The 21,257-nt window shown below is 37.8% G+C and overlaps 1 protein-coding gene across 1 annotated transcript in view; it reads left to right on the forward strand.

The window, feature by feature from the left end:
- The first annotated feature begins 220 nt into the window (after nucleotides 1-220).
- The window catches only part of SYT9 (synaptotagmin 9), a 238,614-nt gene continuing 217,577 nt past the window's right edge, over nucleotides 221-21,257 (forward strand). Inside the window, exon 1 of the mRNA XM_049780289.1 lies at nucleotides 221-365. Within this exon, the coding sequence (XP_049636246.1) occupies nucleotides 221-365 (145 nt within the window). The remainder of the gene's footprint in view (nucleotides 366-21,257) is intronic.

Raw genomic sequence — 21,257 nt, forward strand, 5'->3', positions numbered from 1 at the left:
GAGTCAGCCCCGCCAAGCGAGCAGCGGGCGAGGAGAGCAGGGCTGCATGCAACCGGTGGGAGGCCGGCTGGGCTGGGGCGGGGGCTCGGGCCGCTTCTCGGCGAGTGGCCCGCGGCGCTCGCGGACGGCCCGGAGGCGGCGGCGGCTCTGAGCTGGCAGGCGGAGGAGGGTTGTCTCCCGCGCCCGCCTGCCCGGCGTGGTCCGAGGATGCGGGGGGGCGATGCCCGGGGCCAGGGACGCGCTCTGTCACCAGGCGCTGCAGCTGCTGGCCGAGCTCTGCGCCCGCGGGGCCCTGGAGCACGACAGCTGCCAGGATTTCATCTACCACCTGCGGGACCGCTCCCGACCCCGGCTCCGCGACCCAGGTGAGTGGCACGACCCTTGCGAGGGCCCAGGGCTGGGAGTTGGGGCCGCGGCGGGGCCTGAGGCTGGAGAGCGACGCAGACTTGGGGGGTGGAAGGGGGGAAGAGTGGGTAGCCTCGGAGCCAGGGAAGGGGATGCAAAAACCCATCGCGCAGTGGCCTGATGCTGGAAGCGCGCGCGGGGACTCCCCGCGGGAGGTTGCTGCGCGGAGGCCGAGTCCGGGTGGGCTGGGGCGACCACGCCCGCTACCTGCGCTGGGACCGACGCCTCTCCGGGGGGGCGGCTCCCCGAGATCCGAGCCCCGCGCTGCACTTCGTGGTATCTGCGCGCTTTCTCGCTCTCGGAAAGGGGAGGCCGCGTTGGGAGGCCTCGCAGCGGTGGGAAGAGGGACTGGGCGAGAGAGATAAAACCAAAAAAACTCCGGGAAGTTGGGAGTTGGGGAAGGTCCCCTGGGTTGTGGCCCAATCCCACTGGGCGCTCGTCCCCACACGCCCCTGGTTTCCTTTCCCAGGTCTTGGGGTGAGCAGGGCGGGGCGCGAACCGGCTTCGGGCCAAGTGGAAGCTCTTGGTTCGGGGCAGCCGGGCCTGCGCCCATTCCCCGCGGGTCGCTTGGCATGGAAATGGCTTGGGCCTGGAGCCCGGTTCCACCAGCTCCGCTGCCAGCCACACCTGATGGGTGGGCTTGCAGGGTAAAGCCTTGCACTCACAGTTAACCTCAGCGAAAGTTGCTGGGTTCCTAAGTTTGGAAAGTTCATTTATTTGGGCATGTGACCAATTAACTTTGGAGAAATGAGTTTTTTGTTTTTTTATAAAGCCATTTGCTTTCCCCTGGAGCCCCAGATCTTCCACATCTTCGTATTTACTATTGGGTCCTGCAAGAAACAAACTTCCAAGTGTTTGCTGGAGATTATTTTCACTTAGAAAAAAAATTCTCTAGTAGTCGCCTAATTTTTTTTTTAAAAAGCACATTTTGCGGTTGGATTTTTAAAGATAAAGTGTGAATTTTTCCTTTTGATATTTCTGGGTATAAATATTGGTAATGAAATATGTTATGCAAATTATTCACTATGAATTTACCTCATTTAAATAAAATGTTATATAAAATCCATTTACTTACAGGATGAATTAGAGCATTATTTAATTCATAAATAAAATGAATAAAATGTCTGACTTAAAATAATATTTCCTAGATGGTATAATATTCAAAATGGGGCTGAGGTGAAGAGAAGACACCTGTTAACAGTATTGTCAGATTTCCTCTATTCAGTAAGGCCTTTTATTTTCTACTGAAAAAAATGATCATAACTCCTGTTTCCAGCAGATGCATTAATTTTACCAGATGATCATAAAGTATTACTTCAAAGTGAAGAAATTAAGTTGAGAAGTAATGCTGATACTCAGAGAGCTTATTCAAGATATATAATGTCTAGTTCCTTCCTGACAGACATGAATGAGGACTGTTTGACCTAAGATCTTCTAACTGGAGAAAGTTATATCCTTAAGCAGCAGGAACAAGAATGATTATTTAGCATATTCCCCCCAAGTAAGTGTTCTCGTGGAAATGTGCCACTTCTTTACCTGGGAAGGAAGTATTGCCCCACATAGGACTCTTCTTTAGCTTTCCAGTAGATAGAGGATCCCTTTTGCTGAATGGACTGTTTGACAATTCATTTCCCTTGGCTAATTTTATGCCTCTGTCCTGTCTAATCTGGATTTCATGAACTGAATTTCATGTGCTTAGGTTTTCCTGCACTAGGCAGCTCTCAAAAAAGAATCACAGAGAAGGCTTCTTAGAAGAGATAAATCTGGTTCCTTGTTTGAAAAATATCTATAGATGATAGTATGCTTGACTGCTCGTTACATTCCTACAAACAATACTCTACATTCTTAAATTAGGACACAAGCTTTTGAGGTAGTCCATGCCCTCTGGACTCAACTTTGTGTCAGGAAGTAGCCTCTTCATTAGACAGGAGTGGGGAACTGAGAACAAGGTGAGAGAAAGCAAAGCTGCAGAAGACATCCCAAGTGTACTTAGTATCTTTTCTAGGGCATTTTAATTAAGGATGAAATCTGTCTACACTGTTTTTTCATCATCTGCCTCCATTCACTATTTTTCACATGGATCACACACATGGCAGTGCTGGGGACAGCATCTAGTGACCTCCAGTGGTCCTCAAACTATGGCCCGCGGGCCACATATTGTATTTGTATCTTTTGTTTCTTCATTGCAAAATAAGATATATGCAGTGTGCATAAGAATTTGTTCATAAGTTTTGTTTTTACTATAGTCAGACCCACCAATGGTCTGAGGGACAGTGAACTGGCCCCCTGTTTAAAAAGTTCGAGGACCCCTGCTAGGCATTCTGAAGGTGCTGGGAGGAGCGTAGAGTTCTAAGCACCAAACCCATGGCTTTCCATGCAAAGCAAGATATGTGATCCAGCCCACTGAACCATCTCCCTGCCCCCTCCCTTTCTCTCTCTCTCTTTCTCTCTCTCTCTCTTGCTTTGTATGGGGAATTGAACCATATCTGGTGGTACTCAGGGCTCACTCCTGCCTCTAAGGCAGGGGTCTCAAACTCAATTTACCTGGGGGCTGCAGGAGGCAAAGTCGGGGTGAGGCAGGGCCGCATAAGGGATTTCACAAAAAAAAAAAGTCCTCAAACGTCATTATTAACAGTTTTAATTATTTCTTCTGAACATGAATAGAACATTGTGTGAAGATCATGAATAGTTCTTCTGAACATGGCATCTTTTGCCTATTCCTTGCTGCCAGAGACTTGACAGTGCTTCTCACAAATCTGAACCACATTTGGCTTTAGAGAGGAAGCAGTTGAGACCCTCAGTATGGCTTGAAGATGATCATCATTAAGTCTAGACCTGTACTTTGACTTATTGAATTTCAATGTGGAGAATAACTTTTCACACAAATATGTGCTCCCAAAAAGGCACATGGTGCTCTTGAACATTCGAGAAAGCTCAGGGAAGCTGGGGGGCAATTCTCTCAAAAATTGCCCATGCATGCCTGCTTTTCCACTAATCTCCCTGAACTTGGCTTTGAGATCAGAGTTGCATTGCAGGTCAATGAGCTCCATTTGAAGCACAGGAGGGGCATCTTGCACATCAAAGGAAAAGGGGTCCACAAAATTTGGAAAGTGGCTCTGTGCTTTTTGAAGTCTGCAAATCTGTGACCAATTTCCTTCTCTAGCTTAAAAATAGCATCAACATATTTCTCACCATTGAATAGTATGCCTGCATCCACAAGTTCCTTGCATGCTGGGAAATGGCAAAGGTTTGTCTGAGAGAGCTGGGATTTCCATAACACAAGTTTTGTGGAGAATTCTGTCACGTTGTCATAGGCAACACTGATAAGCTGCCCCAGGCCTTGTAACATCTTGTTTAGTACATTCAGCTTATGTGTGATGTCAACAAGAAAAGCTAAGTCCATGAGCCATTTGTGATCACTCAACTCAGAAACAGCATTCCCATCCTTCTCCATGAAGGCTTTCACTTCTCTCAACTCAAAAAATCTTTTCAGGACATTTCCTCTGCTGAGCCAATGTACCTCGATGAAATAGAGCACATCTCCATATTCTGACTCCATTTCCTCTAACAAAGCACGGAACCTCCTGTGCTTTAAGCCCCTGGATCTGATTTGGTTGATGCATTTCACAACAATAGACATCACATTGTCACACAGCAGGCATTTACTGCAAAGGGCTTGCTGATGGATAATGCAGTGAAGAGCAATGGCCTTCTCTACACCCTCCTCTTCAAGTTTTGTTTTTTTTTTTAACAACTGCCACCAGTCCATTTTTCCTCCCTGTCATTGATGGCACTCCATCGGTTATTATTCCAACAAACCTCTTCCATGGCAAACCTGCATTCTCAATGGCATCACACAGATGCCAAAATATCTCATTAGCAGTGGTCTGGCCATGCATTGGAATTATTGTGAGATGCTCCTCTGTCAATTCAAAATTGCAGTCAACACCACAGACATAAATTGTGAGCTGCGCAGTGTCTGATATATCTGTGCCCTCGTCAAGAGCAACTGAGTATGCATCAAAACATTTGGCTTTCTCACACAGTTGATGATAAATGTTACTTGACATGTCAGAAATGCGCTCTGCCACAGTGTTGGCAGAAAGGCTGATTTTGCTAAACTGACCTTTCTTTCCCAGACAGATAATACTTGCAGCCTGTAATATGCATTTTTTAACAAACTCTCCTTCTGTGAATGGTTTCCTTGTCTTAGCAATCATCTCACTAACCCTGTAACTAGCTTCGACTGATGCAACATTCTTTTTGGTTGCTTTCTTGAAGAAATCTTGTTGTCTCATTAGACATGCTTTAAGACTGGCAACCTGCTTGGCTCTCTCATTTCCTTGATATTTTGCACATTCCTCAGCATGTTTAGTTGAATAATGACATTTCAAGTTGTATTTCTTGTGCACTGAAACTTTCTCTGAGCAAATAAGACATGTGGGGATACTCCTGTGCTCAACAAAGAAATACTGCTTCTCCCACTTTTTCTGAAATTGTCTGTGCTCGTTGTCTGTGCTAGGCACAAAGTATTCACGATTATTCGCTTACCGAATATTCACAATAAAAAAATCGCATTAGTAAGAAAAAATCGCAAAAAATCGCATTAAACATTTGCATACCCTGAATGGAACTGCTCGGGTTATGCGAATGTTTAATACGATTTTTTTCTTACTAATGTGATTTTATTGCGATTATTCGGTAAGCGAATAATCGTGAATACTGCGGTATTTGAAGGCCAGCCGCAGGCCACAAAATGTTGTACGGAGGACCGCAAATGGCCTGTGGGCCTCAAGTTTGAGACCCCTGCTCTAAGGTCATGGATTGCTCTGAGTGATGTTCAGGGGAACACATTGTACTCTTTTAGATCTACTTTTCCATCAATTTTATTTATTATAAATCCTCTGAGTTATCTGACCATTTAAGCCAAGAGCAGTTTTAATTTCTGAGCCCTAATAACTATATGGCTGGAGCAGCTGTAGTGCTCAATAGTGTTAACAATGTTCGTATTGTGTGAACCTGAACAACAAAGCACAGCTGCCAGGGATGTGGGGCTCTGAGAGAGTTGACTCAGTAAGGGGATTCCTTCCTTTTCCATAAAAAAAAAAAATCTACCAAAATTAAGAATCAGCTGCCTATCTTTTGTCCATTCATGAGCATTTATTGGTAGTTAAGATTTCCTCAAGCTCAAATGTAAGATGCTAGATTTAAAAGAAGAAAATAGACATGATTTCCCATGAGAGCAGAAGAGCACTGCATCTGGGATACTTGTTCATATTTTCAGGCACTGGGGGAGAGGTGGTAAGTTTTGGCCAAAGATGAATTGACCATCAGAAGAGTTATTCTTTACCTTTAAAATTTCAGAGCCTTGATGAGGGAGTACAGCAATTTGTCTACTCAAACTTGGTGATAAAAGAGAATCTAAGGAAAGTGTTGTTTTTTAAAAGAAGAAATCTAAATTACAGTGGAAGTAGATTGCTTTGCCCATTGCTTTATTCTTCAATTCTGGAAAGTAGAGTATTGATCTTTAAGCATAGCACCTTTCCTATAGAAGTCAATTAGGATGTTTCTGTTAGATGACTATGTTTGTGTGTGTGTGTGTGTGTGTGTATACATATATACATATATATGTATATATACACATATATATAATTGATGTATATGTTGCTAATCTAAGAGAATAAATGCCATGTCATAGGGAAAATGAAAAGATCCTGACGTGGGAGGGTCCTTGATGTGGTTCAAACAACAGTGAGTTCAAGTGCAGTAGAAACAGAGTGAAATATACATGAGAGTTAGAGGAAGAAGATTATGTGAACTTTGTAGGTCATAATGTGGACTTTGGTTTTTCACTCTGAATGAGATATGAAACTATTAGAAATGGCTGAAGTGAGAAGGAGCAAAACTCTGGTTACAAGTTGAAAAATACTATAGAAGACCAAGGGTAAGACAGAGGAATTTAATTGGAATCTATTTTAGTAAGATAGATAGAAGTAGCTTAAAACAAAAATTGTAATAGAGGTGATTTATTCTAAATCCTCTGAGTTGTTTGAGCATCCAGACCAAGATTATCTTTTTAATGAGTTTTAGCAGCTGTGTGGCTAGAGCATTGATAGTATACAACTGAGTAAATGGTGTCCCTGCTATTATGTAGTGATGGGTCTGTTGACACAGTACTACAATTTGTTGTTGGAATGACTGTGAGGGAAGGGATCAGGAAGAAAATAGAGACTGGTTTTAATGTGTATTTTTTGGCTTAATTTCTTTTTATATTTTTATTGACTTATCATTGGTTCAAAATATCATAAAATTTTAAGGATCTATTATTACATCTCTATATGTGTAACTGTTTAACTGTTGTTACCACTCCCTTCTCCAAAGTTTCAGTGTCATTCTTCTCCTCCTTAAATATCTCTCATTCTTCACTTCACCTCTCCTTGACCTCTGGTAACCCACCTAATCTAGAAGTTAGTTTCATCTTATTGTAAAAATATTATTGCACACATTGTTAACATCTCTGAGAGTTTGAAGGTGGTCTGAAGCATGAATGTTATCTTAATGCCTCATTTGTGCTCATCTTTTTAAGACTTCATGCTCTGCACAACAGGATCAGTAGATTTTAGGATGGCATTTGCTATGTGAAATTAAAAGCACTTTACAAGTTCCACTTATTGATCTTGATTATACATTTTACTGTCAAATGAATTCAATCTTCTCCATTATAACATTTTAGTCATCAGTAGATGCAATTTTAACTTTTCTTAACCAATTTTTCTCACATACAGAAAAGAACAGAAGATTGGATCATGTGATTTCTAAATTTTAAACATGTTTTATTATTTTCCTAAGTCATCTTCTGTAGGGTGCCAGTGATTTTATGTAGGTCATTTCATTTCATCCTCATAATGTCTTCAAAGACTTTGCTCCTCAAAGTGATCATACCTGAAGCCTCGGGAAGTTTATTACAGATGCAGATTTTTAGACCTATCCCCAAACCTACTACATATAAATCTGTATATTAACAGATCTTCAGGTGATTTATGGGCACGTTGAAGTTTGACTAAATTGAAATCTGGAGAACCATACTAGCCCAAGAACATGGGCTCCATTTGAAGAAAAAAAATAAAGAGCCAACTCCAAGTCACAGAAACTTTTAAGCAAATAGGACTTATGCACTGAGAATTTAGAAGTCATTGTCAAACTTTCCTGATTTTAATATTCTTTGCATCTACTTTGTGTTTAATTCCTAAATATAGTATAAAGTCTACAGTTATAAAGACTCAACTCAGTAGTTTTAGTTTGGAGTTCTTTTACTTAAATTACAGGTGTTCAATTGATATTCCATCTTTGTGTTTCTAGAAATTTATCTTTATTTTCTGATTAACTAGAAAATGTTTACCTAGTCTCTGTGTGAAGCAGAATCTTCTTCAAATAGACACATGATGCCGTATTGATACACTCTTTCTAAGCGGACCATAACCTTATTCAGGAAAAGCTTTTTCTAGATCAATGGTTTTCAACCTTGACTGCACATTAGAAACATGAAGGAGGCTCTAAAAAAAATCAGACAACTCAAGCAAAAAACTACAACCACTGAATGCACTCTACAGTAGACTCATTAAATAGGATCCCCTGAGGGGTGTGCCCTGGTTTAAGTTTCTCATTTATCCTTAAGTATAGTCTGTTAGAATACTGTTGAAATCACCAAGAGAAGGATTAATCCAATGAACTCTTCTAAGATCACCATGTACTCTCTTACAAAATAAGTAACAGTGGTATCCAGAGTCAGGGAATTGATTACCCTTATAGAGTTACTACCAATATCAACTTATTATTGACTTTATTTTGATGACATTTTACCATATTTTTATTTTGAAGACTCTTAAAATTCTCTCTAGGATATTTTCTGCCTACTCAATTTGTCAGGGAGAGGGAAGGACAAATTAAAAAAAATTATTTCAAAATAGTCTCATTAGAAGACCAGATGTAGAATTTTCACTAATTCACATTGCACTGAACTAAAGTAAAATTAAATAATAGAAGATTACATAGAACATAATTAGACAGTTTCCAAGGATTTTTAAAAGAAATAATCAAGATAAAATATTTACTATATTTCAAAATTTCAAAGATAGTCAAAAGAGAATCAGTCTTAAAGCATTGAATTTTTCTGAATAGACATTTGTGGGTTATGCACAATAGGATTAATTTTTAAAGATTAATGTTAATTGCAATCAGGAAATAGGGAGTCTTCTAAGGCATATTTGATGCATAATATGTGAAGTTCTAATTTGCATCTACTTCAGTGACATTTTAGGGTTTCTTCATAAATATTTTATTTAAACAAGTGTGTTTTCATCTCTGTGGGATTCCTCTACATGAACTAGTGAGTGGTTTAGTCAGGAGGTAATTATCAAGAGGGAAAAACAAAAGGAAATTGTGGTAAAGGCATCACAGGCAGGCCTGTAGCCTGCTGCCTCTTTCAGAATAAACAATCAAATAGCACAAACTTTTTGATGTGGGCTAACCTCTTAAGAAAAAAAATTAAGCTGACACCAGAAAGCTGAGTCTCCCTATTATATGTAGAGTACACGTGTGCTTCCCCATATGGGAAGCTTAAAATAAAACATAATTTCTTCTTAACTATCTGATTTGAGGGAAGAAGGAGAACTATCTGATTTGGGAAAAAAAAAAAAAGAAAAACCTACATGCTTAGGTTTACAGAGAAATGAGAATAATTAGTGAGAGGCATAAGTGGGAGATCAGCCTTACTTTTTTAAAAAAAAATATTAGAATGGAGTAATCATTTCTTGTCCCTACCTGAACCATAATATAAAGAATAAATTTATCCCAGCTTTATTTTCTTTTTTTTGTTTGTTTGTTTTGTTTTTATTTTTGGGCCACACCCGGTAATGCTCAGGGGTTACTCCTGGCTATGTGCTCAGAAGTTGCTCCTGGCTTGGGGGACCATATGGGACACCGGGGGATCGAACCGCGGTCCGTCCAAGGCTAGCGCAGGCAAGGCAGGCACCTTACCTTTAGCGCCACCGCCAGGCCCCCCAGCTTTATTTTCAAGAGTTTCATTGGATTAGGTCTAGAAGTAACATTAAACCTAAACAACTCCTGTGAAAATTAATCTTCAAGATGAGAAAGGAGAATGAAGTAAGAATCTAGTCCTGTACTTAAACAGATATATAGCCTTGAGCAAAATATTTAAGTCTTTCCCTTTTCATTAATAGAATGGGGGAAATTTTTTGTGGGGGAAGGTACTCATCTGGCTATGCTCGGTTTACTCCTGGCTTTGTACTTAGGGGCCTATGGGGTACCTAGAAGGGAACTGTTACAAACCTAGAAGGGAACTATTGCAGTACTGTTTCCAAATGGAATTTGGACCTAAGACATTGAAGTAAATAATTTTTAAAGCATCTTCAATGATGCTGCTGGGTCAACTGAACAGCTATAAAAACAAAATCAAAATGTGTTAATTTTTGCTTGCTTTTCGTCTCTCTGTGGTAGTATTTATGCTGACCTAGGGTTAATTAAGTTGCTCATGCACATTTTTGGGGGTCCAATCTTTGCCAGGAGAGTCATATCAGATCACTAAACACTGGGTCATGGTGCTTGGAGCATCCATGTTCACACTCATTTAGCTTGATGTTTGCACACATACTCAGCATATTCTTTAGTTGTGCTCCAGAAAAATGTCATGTTCAAGGGGCAGGGGAAAGAGTAGAGGAATAATGAACTTTTAGTTGTGGTGCTCACACACATGATCCCTTGGGAATTGCACTCTTAACTATGATGCTTAAATATCTTTTTTGGTTGTGGTACACACTAGGGATGCCAAATTTCAGTTGTGGTGCTGGCACAAATCTGTCTGTGGTATGTGTGAAAACTGTCTGCAGAATCAGGAATCTCAGAATGCAAAGTTTCCATGATCATAAATTATGAGGACAGAACTCAAAGCTTCATACTTGGAACTTCCCCCCCCACTGTTTAACATTATACACAAAAATTAACTCAAAGTGAGTTAAAGACTTAGCTATTAGAAACGAAACAATAAAATCTACAGCAGAAACCATAGGTGATATATTCCAGAACTTCAAAATCAGAGATGCTTTTTGGAAGCTCAACTATAGTGCCAAGGGAATTAAAAGCAAGAAGAAACTGATGTTATATCAAATCAAAAAGCTTTTACAAAATGAAAGAAATGACCACAAACCCCAAAAGACTATCATTTGAGAGAAGGTATTTGCATATTGTACATCAGGCAGAAGTTTAATATATAAACCCTTAGACTTTGATAACAGAAATGAATTTACCAAGCTGGGATGGGATGGATGAATGTGAAAGGGAGAGACTGGAGGATAAGGAACCTAGCAGGTCTATTGGCACCTTGGTGGTTGGTATGATGCAGTAACATACTCGCAGGGGTCTGAAACTCGCAGCCCGAGGGCTGTTTGCAGCCCTCCGTACAACATTTTGTGGCCCTGCCCTAGAGGAATCTTTTTTTGTTGTTTTGTTTTGTTTTAGTTGTTTGTGTCACACACCCCCAATGTTCAAGGCTTACTACTGACTTAGCACTCAAGGATCACCCCGACTTTGCCTCCTGCGGCCCCCAGATAAATTGAGTTTGAGATCCCTGCAAGCATAAATATAGATACCACACTATTGTAAACCATGTTAACTCATTAATAATAAAAACAACTAAATAAATTTTAAAGCCAAAACCTACAATTGTTTTAAAAAATCTAAACAACTCAATAAACAACCCAATTTTTAAAATATAGTCAAAAGCCTGTAAAAAAAAAAGCATACAAATGACTCACATCACTTATAAAATAAATGTAAGTCAAAACCACAGTGTGATGATTTTATGTCCGTGAAAATGGACTTATATAAAAATAAATTTGGGAATGTTTCTTATATTGACAAGAATGTGGACTAAAAGAACCCTGGAACTCCTAAAGGAATATAAATTGGTGGGAATATAAATTGATACAGCCAGTAATAGAAAACCACTTGGAGAGTTCTTACAAAAATGGAAATTGAAATGAAAATTCCATGTGATACAGCAGTTCCACTCTTAGGCATTTTTTATTTGTTTGCTTAAGGTCTATTCTTTTTTAATTTACTTTATCTAAAGAGCATGTATTACATAGTTGATCATTGTAAAATAAAAATATAAATCCAAAAGCTGGCGAGACCGTCCCAGGCACCATGTTTCTAACCCCTTGGTGGACAGGTCTGAGAAAGCAGAGTAGCAGCAGAGAAATAATACCAAGCAGTCAAAAAAAGATACTCATTTGAGTTAGTCCTCTCTGCCATGTCTCTCTTCTCTGTGTTTCTTCTCCCCAGCCCAAAGCCAGACCTTTATTTAAATCAACTACCAAATCCAGGAAGGGGGGAGTTCAAGTCAGATACAAAAGCAACTATCTAGTGGGCTTTTATATACCAAAAGAAGAGGTTAGGGGAAATGGTGAGGGAAAACCTTTGTTTAGGCTTTTACTTAGGTTCACCTTATGGATCATAATACATTTGTTTTCAGATAAATGAGAACAAATGTATTTTTAAAAAAAGAAAGATAAAAGAAGATGAAGGAATAAAGAGAAAAAAAGAAGCATATTGACAAACAAATTTGTGAAAATTATATCTCTAATGTGGACATTAAGTCATTGTCAGAAGGTTAGTAAGCTCTTGTTGCCAACTGACTTTTCTGTTATTTCATTTGTTTCTGAACATTAACTACCCATTGGCATCTAAATTGGTGAGTTCCTGAGCGACCCACTGAGTGGGAGAAACTATTCACCAACATCCATCAGATAAGGGGCTAATATCTAAAATATACAAGGCACTGACAGAACTTTACAAGGAAAAAAATCTAATCCCATCAAAAAAATGGGGAGAAGAAATGAACAGACACTTTGACAAAGAAGAAATACAAATGGCCAAAAGGCACATAAAAAAATGCTCCACTAATCATCAGGGAGATGCAAATTAAAACAACTATGATATACCATCTAACACTACAGAGATTAGCACACATCACAAAGAATGAGAACAAGCAATGCTGGCGGGTATGTGGAGAGAAAGGAACTCTTATCCACTGCTGGTGGGAATGCTTTCTAGTCCAACCTTTATGGAAAGTGATATAGAGATTCCTCCCAAAACTGGAGTTGAGCTCCCATACGATCTAGCTATACCACTCCCAGGGATATACCTTAGGAACACAAAAACACAATACAAAAATCCCTTCCTCACACCTATATTCATTGCAGTGCTATTTACAATAGCCAGACTCTGGAAACAACCAAGATGCCCTTCAACAGACTAATGGCTAAAGAAATTGTGGTACATATACACAATGGAATATTATGCAGCTGTCAGGAGAGATGAAGTCATAAAATTTTCCTATACATGGTTGTACATGGAATTTATTATGCTGAGTGCAGTAAGTCAGAGGGAGAGAGATAAACGCAGAATAGTCTCCTCATCTATGGGTTTTAAGAAAAATGAAAGATATTTTTGTAATTATTCTCAGAGACAAAGAGAGACGGGCTTGAAGGTCCAGCTTACAATATGAAGCTCACCACAAAGAGTGATGAGTGCAGTTAGAGAAATAACTACACTGAGTACTATCATAACAATGTGAATGAATGAGGGAAGTAGAAAGCCTGTCTAGAGGACAGGCGGGGATGGGGTGGGGAGGAGGGAGATTTGGGACATTGGTGATGGGAATGTTGCACTGGTGATGGGGGGTGTTCTTTACATGACTGAAACCCAACAACAATCATATTAGAAATCAAGGTGTTTAAATAAAGATATTAATAAAAAGAATAAAAAGAAATAAAATTGAACCTGAAATAAGAATATGAGGAAATAAAAATATTGTCAGAAGAAAAAAAAATAAACTGGTGTGTTTCCAGGGGTGTGACAGTACTAACCATAAATGAAGTTGTTGTGGACATGTGGTCTAGGAATTCAAAACACTGATACTTTTGTAATTGGTAATACTGCAATCAGTAATCTGTATTACTGCAGCTTTTGTGACATGTGTTTTCAGCTGCTAGGTCTTATGCAAATATGACAGCAGGGTCTGGGGAATAGCCTGCACACACTCCAAAAATTTCCAGGTGACATCAGCTCAAATACCAAAATACTTTACCTGGAGTTTGGGTCAAATTGATGTCTCTGCAGAGAATTGTAGGGGGGTGGTGAAGCAGAATCAAAGGCAAAGTGGTGATTATGGGTGATGAATGCAGCAGGCATGGCTTTGGAAGGGTGAGGACTTGGCCCTCCCTCTTATACATGGTATGTGGAAATCATTTTTGGCAGTGCTTGGGGCCATATGGTGCTGGTGGTCAAACCCAGACCTCCCACATACAAAGCATACATTCAACTCATTAAGCTACATTTTCAGTTCCCCTGGCATTTTTTACATAGCTTATGAAAACATTAATTCTAAAGCATATTTAAAACCCTTTTTCATAGCAGTATTATTCATGATAGCCAAAATACATAAAGCTTAAATGTCTATCAACAGATGACTGAGTAAAGAAACTGATATATGTGCTCAGTGGAATAATGCTGTGACATTAGAATATGCCTTTTTGTACAAAATAGATGGCTCTTAAGGTAACTGATTATCTAAGTGAAATAAGTAAGGAAGTGAAAGATAGTTATTGGATGATTTCATTTCCATGTGAAACATGAGTGGCTAAAGCAAATGAGCTATAGAAATCAATAAAACATCATCCTAAAGTTGGAACAAACCATGAAAATTTTCAAAGGGAGAGATGTTGGTAAGTTTGAGAGAAGGGTCTATTGGGGACTAAGTTGGCCTTGTAACTTTAGTGGTGAAAGTGGTGATAACTCCACATAAAGAGTTGTGAAGATACTCTACTGAGATTCTATAATATTGTAAACCATTGACAAATCAATGGATTTTAATGGTTGAAATATCACTTCTTCATGCTTCCTCAGAGTCATGATCTCTGGGCACGCACATTTTACCTATTTGCAAACATTCATAAAAAAGCATTTTCTATTCTGTCTTTTTGGTAATACTAATTCACAAAACGTATTAGCTATATGTCCTCAGTCAAGTTATTTCATTTGTGTCCTGTTCTAATTGGTAAAATGAATTACTAGTATTCTGATAACATATAAGTTATTCAGTTCAATGAGTATATGAAGTAGTAGTATATAGTAATGTATATATATGTATGTATGTAATATATGTTACTATAAGTAGTATATAGTATATGTTTAATAATTATTTGCTGCTATTGCTATATTTTCCTTGACAATTATTTTATTTTTATTATAATACTATATATTTGTGCTTAAGTACACACACACATTAGTCCCAAAAGTAGATGCAACTTTTTGGGTGGGGACTTCCCAAGCAGTGCTTAGATAATTCTGAGGGATACCTGGGTATATGGTGTTTAGAAATGAAAACAAAGTGCTAAGCAGGCAAAGCACATAACCCTCAGTCCTGTGTTATCTCTACAGCTCTATACTCAGATTTTTAATTTAATTATTTTTGAGTATATCTAAGTTCTAGTTCTGTTTTTGTTTTGTTTAGTTTGTTTTAGAGACATACTGGTGATGTTCAAGACTCACCGGTTCTGCACTCAAAATTTATTCCTGGTGAGACTTGGAGAACCATATGGAATGCTGGCCCTGTTTGAAATCATTCATAAAACCCAGGTTGACCACGTGGAAGACTGCCTTACCCTCTGTACTATCTCTCTAGCTCCAGTTCTAGTTATTTTTATTGTCATATTTTATATTATGGTGTCCTACTCCTTTTTTGTAATACTTTTGCTAATAAATTATCATCAATGCACTCAAATTATCAGATAATATTGCTATATATAATAACTTGGGAGGTATAATGGGAATTGAAGATTGTCACTTTAACAAGTTCTAGATAATTTGAGTGTCTTTTTTTAGGATTGATTATTTTAATATATTTCTTTTTATGTGCACATTATGTATTTATTCTACCTTCTGAATATTTTTTTTAAATTCTATGGTTTTTAAAAAGTTTTCATTACTTAGAGTAAAATATTCTTTCAAGTGAAATCATCTGAGGAGTACTGTCTAGTGAATGAGTCAGGTTGTCTGATTTTTAGAGGTGCAGAAGCAAATATGGATTCATTATAACATCTTATGGTGTGGCATATAAAGCTTTAATTGTTCTGAACAATATTGAGAAATTAGGGCTATAAATTTTCTGCACATAATGGCAGAGAAAAAAAGGACTAATTGTAACATTCTTTTCATTGCAAAGTACAGCCTTTATGTGAAATATGAAAAAATGTTCTGTAACTTGCCTTCTATTTTCTATCTCTTTTTCCAAGCTCCCTTTCTTCCTAACATTATATAACCTTTACTCTAACTACTTGAACTAATCACTTTTTCTAATTATAATTAAGCTAAAGAAAAAAACCTTTGAGTGCTTTTTCAGTGCTAGCTATTAGGTTCAGCATCAGTGAATTGAAGATACATTAAACATGGTTACTTCCCCTTTGGGACTGAGATAAAACAATAATTACAATTAATATAATAAAGATGGGAAGGTAGATATTACTGAACATAGTGCAGGACAAAATAGGAGAAAAGTATTTAGTAAGTTGAGTAGATTTGCAGAAGGTTCCTAAAGAAGTTGCTCCTAGAGAGCAGTACTTTGCCTGTAGTGTGTGAAGGAAAAGAGACATTCTAGCGATTTATAGAGGTTTTTAGACAGGAAATCGGAAAATTTTGGCTTAGAAGCACCTCAGATATATTATAGTGGTCCTAGTAGACTCTCCTGTTTAGCCTGTAAGTATTGTAGACTTTGCCATCTAGAGTGTGTAATCAACAATTTTTGACATTCATATAATAACAAAATTGCCTTATTATGAATTTCTCAAAAAGCATCTTCAGTGTTCAGTAGAACAAAACAAAATAAAGTATGTGTCCAGAATATTGATAGATGAGTCTGTTCAAGTAAACACTGATCAGGTCATGGAAATCCTTGGATGCCATTGTCAAAATCCCCAAATTCCACTAACATGGGCTAGTGCATTCTGCTGCAACATAAATTAAAAGGAGTCCACTTCACTGTGGTAAACCCAAAGACTTTATTATCAGCAAGCTATTCTAAGAAATTTCAGAACGGGGCAAGTTCTAGGTACACCTCTCAGGTATTTCTTACTTCTTCATGGAAAATAAGCTCAAGTTTGATTGGCAATGGTGTTTTTATTATCTAAGTTAAGGTGTTGATGGATTGGAATTCCCCAACAAACTACACCTTTTAAAGTTCCCAAATTACAATCACCCTGAAACTCGAGTAAAAAGACCTCACATAGTTGTAAAAACTGTCTGTAGACCATGTTCAAACTGGGTGATAGACTCACTTTTTTCTCGAATAAGATGTAAATAGAGCCAGAAGAGATTATAGCTACACCAGCCCATGCCGCACAAAGATGGCCATTTCAGGAGGAAAGGGTGGGCCAAGTTCCCATCCTGTTGAAGACACGTTTGCTGCCTCCATCAACCAGAACCTCCGTTTCTTCAATGGCCTGCCTCATCACTAACCCTCCACAATTCCCTGCGGGAATACTGAGCTGACCACACTTCAGCTCCACAGATTGTTGGGCTGATATCACCAGGGCTTTTTTTGAGGGGGATGAGGGCACATTAACACATATTCTCTTTCTTCTAGAAAATTCTGGCAGCTATAGCCATTTCCATAAATGCAGTCACCAAGTTCAGACCAGTCTAGCCCTATAGATTCACTCTTTTCAAATGAGATATAAACAGAGTGGTGAAAGATTATGGCTACATCAGCCCACGCAGCACAAAGCTGGCCATCTCAGGAGTATAGGGTAGGCCAATCTCTACCCTGCTGAAGTCATGCTTACTGCTTCCATCAACCAGAATCATCATTTTCCCAATGGCCTGCTTCATCACTGACCCTCTATAATTCCCTGCGGAGATGCTTAGCTGACCACACTTCGGGTCCACCAGTTGTTAGGCTGATATCACCAGGGCTTTTTATGGAGCAAGTGTGAGAACCCTCCCCTGCATCTTCCTTCTTCCAGGAAAGATTAGCAGCTGTAACAACGCCCACAGACTCAGTGGCCATGTTCGAACTGTACCTTCTAGAAGACCCTGCAGCTGAATATATGACCCTAAAATTCATATCTTTGAATTTTTGGACAACTTCATTTGTTTGATGCTGTCATCCATAAAGGCACACTCCAAATTGACAGACTGGACATATATATGTACAAGAGCTTACTAATGTTCTGTCATTATATTAATGATTTCATCAATGATATAATTGTCACAAATGAGCTTGCTGTTGTACTTTATTTTTTATTCTTTCTTTTTTAGTCTCCTCCATTTAATTTTTTACTTTTTCTTTCCATTTTCTCCAAAACTTCGCTTTCACTTATCTAGAAACAAATGTATTATGATCAATTATGTCAACTCTGTAATTCATTTATTTAAATAAATAAAAATATAAGAAAGAAAAAACCTGTCTTGAGCAAATTTAGTAATCTGGTTTAAATATCTGTAGTCTAGACTTAGTCTGACACAATTTAGACTAAGTCAACAGAAACATAATGCATCTTTATCTGATTATTTAATAATAAAACAGCAATGTGTTTGCATTGCATGCACGAAGTTTTGAGGATGTATACATATGTATGGCAGGCTGTTTAGTGCCTATCAAGTGGTACTGTGGAGATAGGTCTTTTATGTTTGTTTATTTTTGTTTTATGGGCCACATTCAGCAGTGGTCAGGTTTTATTCCTGGCTCTGCACTCAGAAATTGCTCCACCAGGCTTGGGGGACAAGATGGGATGGTGGGAATTGAACCCGGGTCTGTCCAGGGTGGGCTACCTGCAAGGCAAATGTACTTCCCATGGTGCTATCACTCTGACCTCCCCAGAGATGGGTCTTTATTTTGTATGCAGAAGGCGCATTTTGTTAAAACAGTTGGCATAAATGGTTTAGGAAGCCCATGTACTTCTACTTTCATATTCTTCCCTCCACACCACATTTATAAATTTCATTTATTACATAAATGGGTATGTCTGACTACTCACGAAAATTTAATTTATATAAATATAGTACTACAGACATATTGAAGACTTTATATGTGTGTTTGGGGATTTTTTTCTAGAAGAGGAAAGAGGCCTGAATGCCACACCTAGCAAGGTTTGTAACTACCAGGCTAATACCTAGCTAGTGATGCTAGGGGAGACATGTAGACCTGGAGATTGAACAGGAAGTTCAGAACTTTTTGAAAGGAAAAATTAAGTTCATTTTAAGTGCATACATTCTAGGATATATGAAATATCTGATGTATTTGTCTAGAGAAGTACACTGATGGATGCTTGGGAAGAGATAAATCAAAGTGATGGAGAAATGATAGAATCCTAAGGATGCTTTCAACTTGAAGGATTTGGAAAAGTCACTCTAAAGTCCACCTATCACAATCAATTGAACAACTTTTGAAGAACTTTTGTTCTAAGATTGAATCAAAACCTTCTGAGTGACACCTAATCTATAATTTACTCATGGATCTGGTGTGCAGTTGCGATTGCAAATAACATGCATTTATGGATTTTCTATACTGAAATTAATTTTCACAGTTTCATTGTCAAAGTAAGTGCCCAAAACATTTGTATGAAATTATTAAAAAATATTAAAAAAATATGTAAGTCCAAGCAAGAAAATGCATGTTCAATCATGATCCTTAAAATAAATCCACAATAAGAATTATATAAATTTGCTAATAAGTACAACTTGTAACTTGTGTAGCTAATAGTGAATTATATAGGAAATTTAGCTGCAAATGCGCCCCCCCCCCCGAATTAAATAAAATGAAAAAAATGTAGCTATGGGTTACAACTATAGTATTCTGGTGGCAATTAAAATAGCAAACTTTATGGTTAGATAAGTAATAAGATTATCATTTATTTTTAATTGAAGGCAAAAGTTCTTTCAACTGTAAAAATTAGCCTGTTCATTTGGTGAAAAAGACAACTGCTTGATTCCTGTGAGCTACCTCTGATTTTTGCCTATACACACTCTGTGAGAAAAACAAACAAACTCAGAATGAAGCATGAATATGGGCACCTCATCAGATCTACTTTGACACTTCACTCAGAGAATCTCAGGTGAAATCTATTTTTAGTTCTGATTTTTTTTCTGATAATATGGATGTCAGTTGATGACTTGGCTGAACTATTTCTGCAGTCTCCCGAATTATTTCAGAATGAATGAGAAAGTAGTGTTATTTGTTCTTTAATCTCTTCTACCACCACTACAATTTCAGATTTAATGTCTCTGAAATAGCCTGAATATATGGGTCATCCATTTTATGGTTTTTTAAAGTGCTTTGTGTGTATGACTTTAATTTCAAAAGGTTAAAATTTATTATGTTATGAAATGTATTTGAGAGTCAACAAAGAAAAATAGGGAAAAAACCAACATGTTTCTTTTTATCCTTCCAAACACATTGGTAGAAAAAAATCTATTCATTTTAACTCTACACTACTTTAGAGACCATTTATATGTGGAATACTGGTGGCTTATCTGAGTGAATCTAATCCACAATCGTCACATTTGGCAGTATCTACTCTGCATGCTGGTCAAATTAAAATTGCAGCTCTTTCCATTACATTGGTCTTTTTATTTTTTTATTTTTATGCTGTCATATGCTTCAGTGATTCAATCACAAATGTGTGATTCTCAGAGCAAGAGCTCCACATCCTGTATATTTATAGTAAAAGGTAAATTTTTAGGGCCTGTGGTCATAATGCTGTGGACATACACAAGGTTTTATCCAGGAAAACTCAAGAATAGTAAGAGTTAAGTAGTGACCTTAATAATGCAGCATGAATCATGGGGAAATGTCAGAGGAGGATCTGAATTGACTCTACATTACCTGATTCTTTAAATATTATTTTATTATATTTAATGAATGTAAAAATTTAAATTCTAAAAAGAACCCAGTTAAGATTTGAGGTCAACTTAAGCTAATATGCATGAATATGGAAATGTAAAAAAAAATGCTATGCCTGTAATGTTTAAGGAGTTATGTAAGTTTTATGGCTTTAGATTGCCTTGTGTGCTGTTAAGAAATATTATAGTGTGTTACAATCTTAATGTTCTTTGGATGAAATTTCAACGTTGGGATATCAGCAAGGGGACTTCTGAGAATTATGTTATGTATTGTCCTTCCACTGTAACTTTACCTTGTCCTCTTTCTTTGCATCCTTGTTCTCATAATTACAAATAAAAAATTAAAAAAAAAAAAAAGATATCATTAAAAATCATCAAAAAATAAAAAAAAAATTTAAATTCTATGTAAATTGTCTATTATTGTGTACTTTTTCTAAATTCAGTGCTAATTAAACTACTATACCTGAATGTAACATAAAAGTTACAGAATAAGGCTTATTTTAAGTTTAGAACAACTTACTAATCAAGACCTAACATTCATAAACTTTTTATTTTTTTGGTCACACCAAGCAGTGCTCAGGAGTTATTCCTGACTCTACACTCAGAAATCACTCCTGGAAGACTCAGGGGACCACATGGGATGCCGGAATTCGAACTGCTACCCTTCTGTGTGCAAGGCAAACGCCTAACTTCCATGCTATCTCTCTGGCCACATTTATAAACTTTTAATGAATGAATTAATCAGTATTTAAGTAAATAGTACCAAGATTTTTAAAACTGAAAAAAAGTTATATAAAACAAAATGAGTATGGGAAAATATAACCCTAATAATAAAAACACCAAACAAAGAAAGTAAAAAATTAGAGGATAAAAGTAAT

Source organism: Suncus etruscus, chromosome 9 (assembly GCF_024139225.1).
Source record: "Suncus etruscus isolate mSunEtr1 chromosome 9, mSunEtr1.pri.cur, whole genome shotgun sequence".
Classification (NCBI taxonomy): domain Eukaryota; kingdom Metazoa; phylum Chordata; class Mammalia; order Eulipotyphla; family Soricidae; genus Suncus; species Suncus etruscus.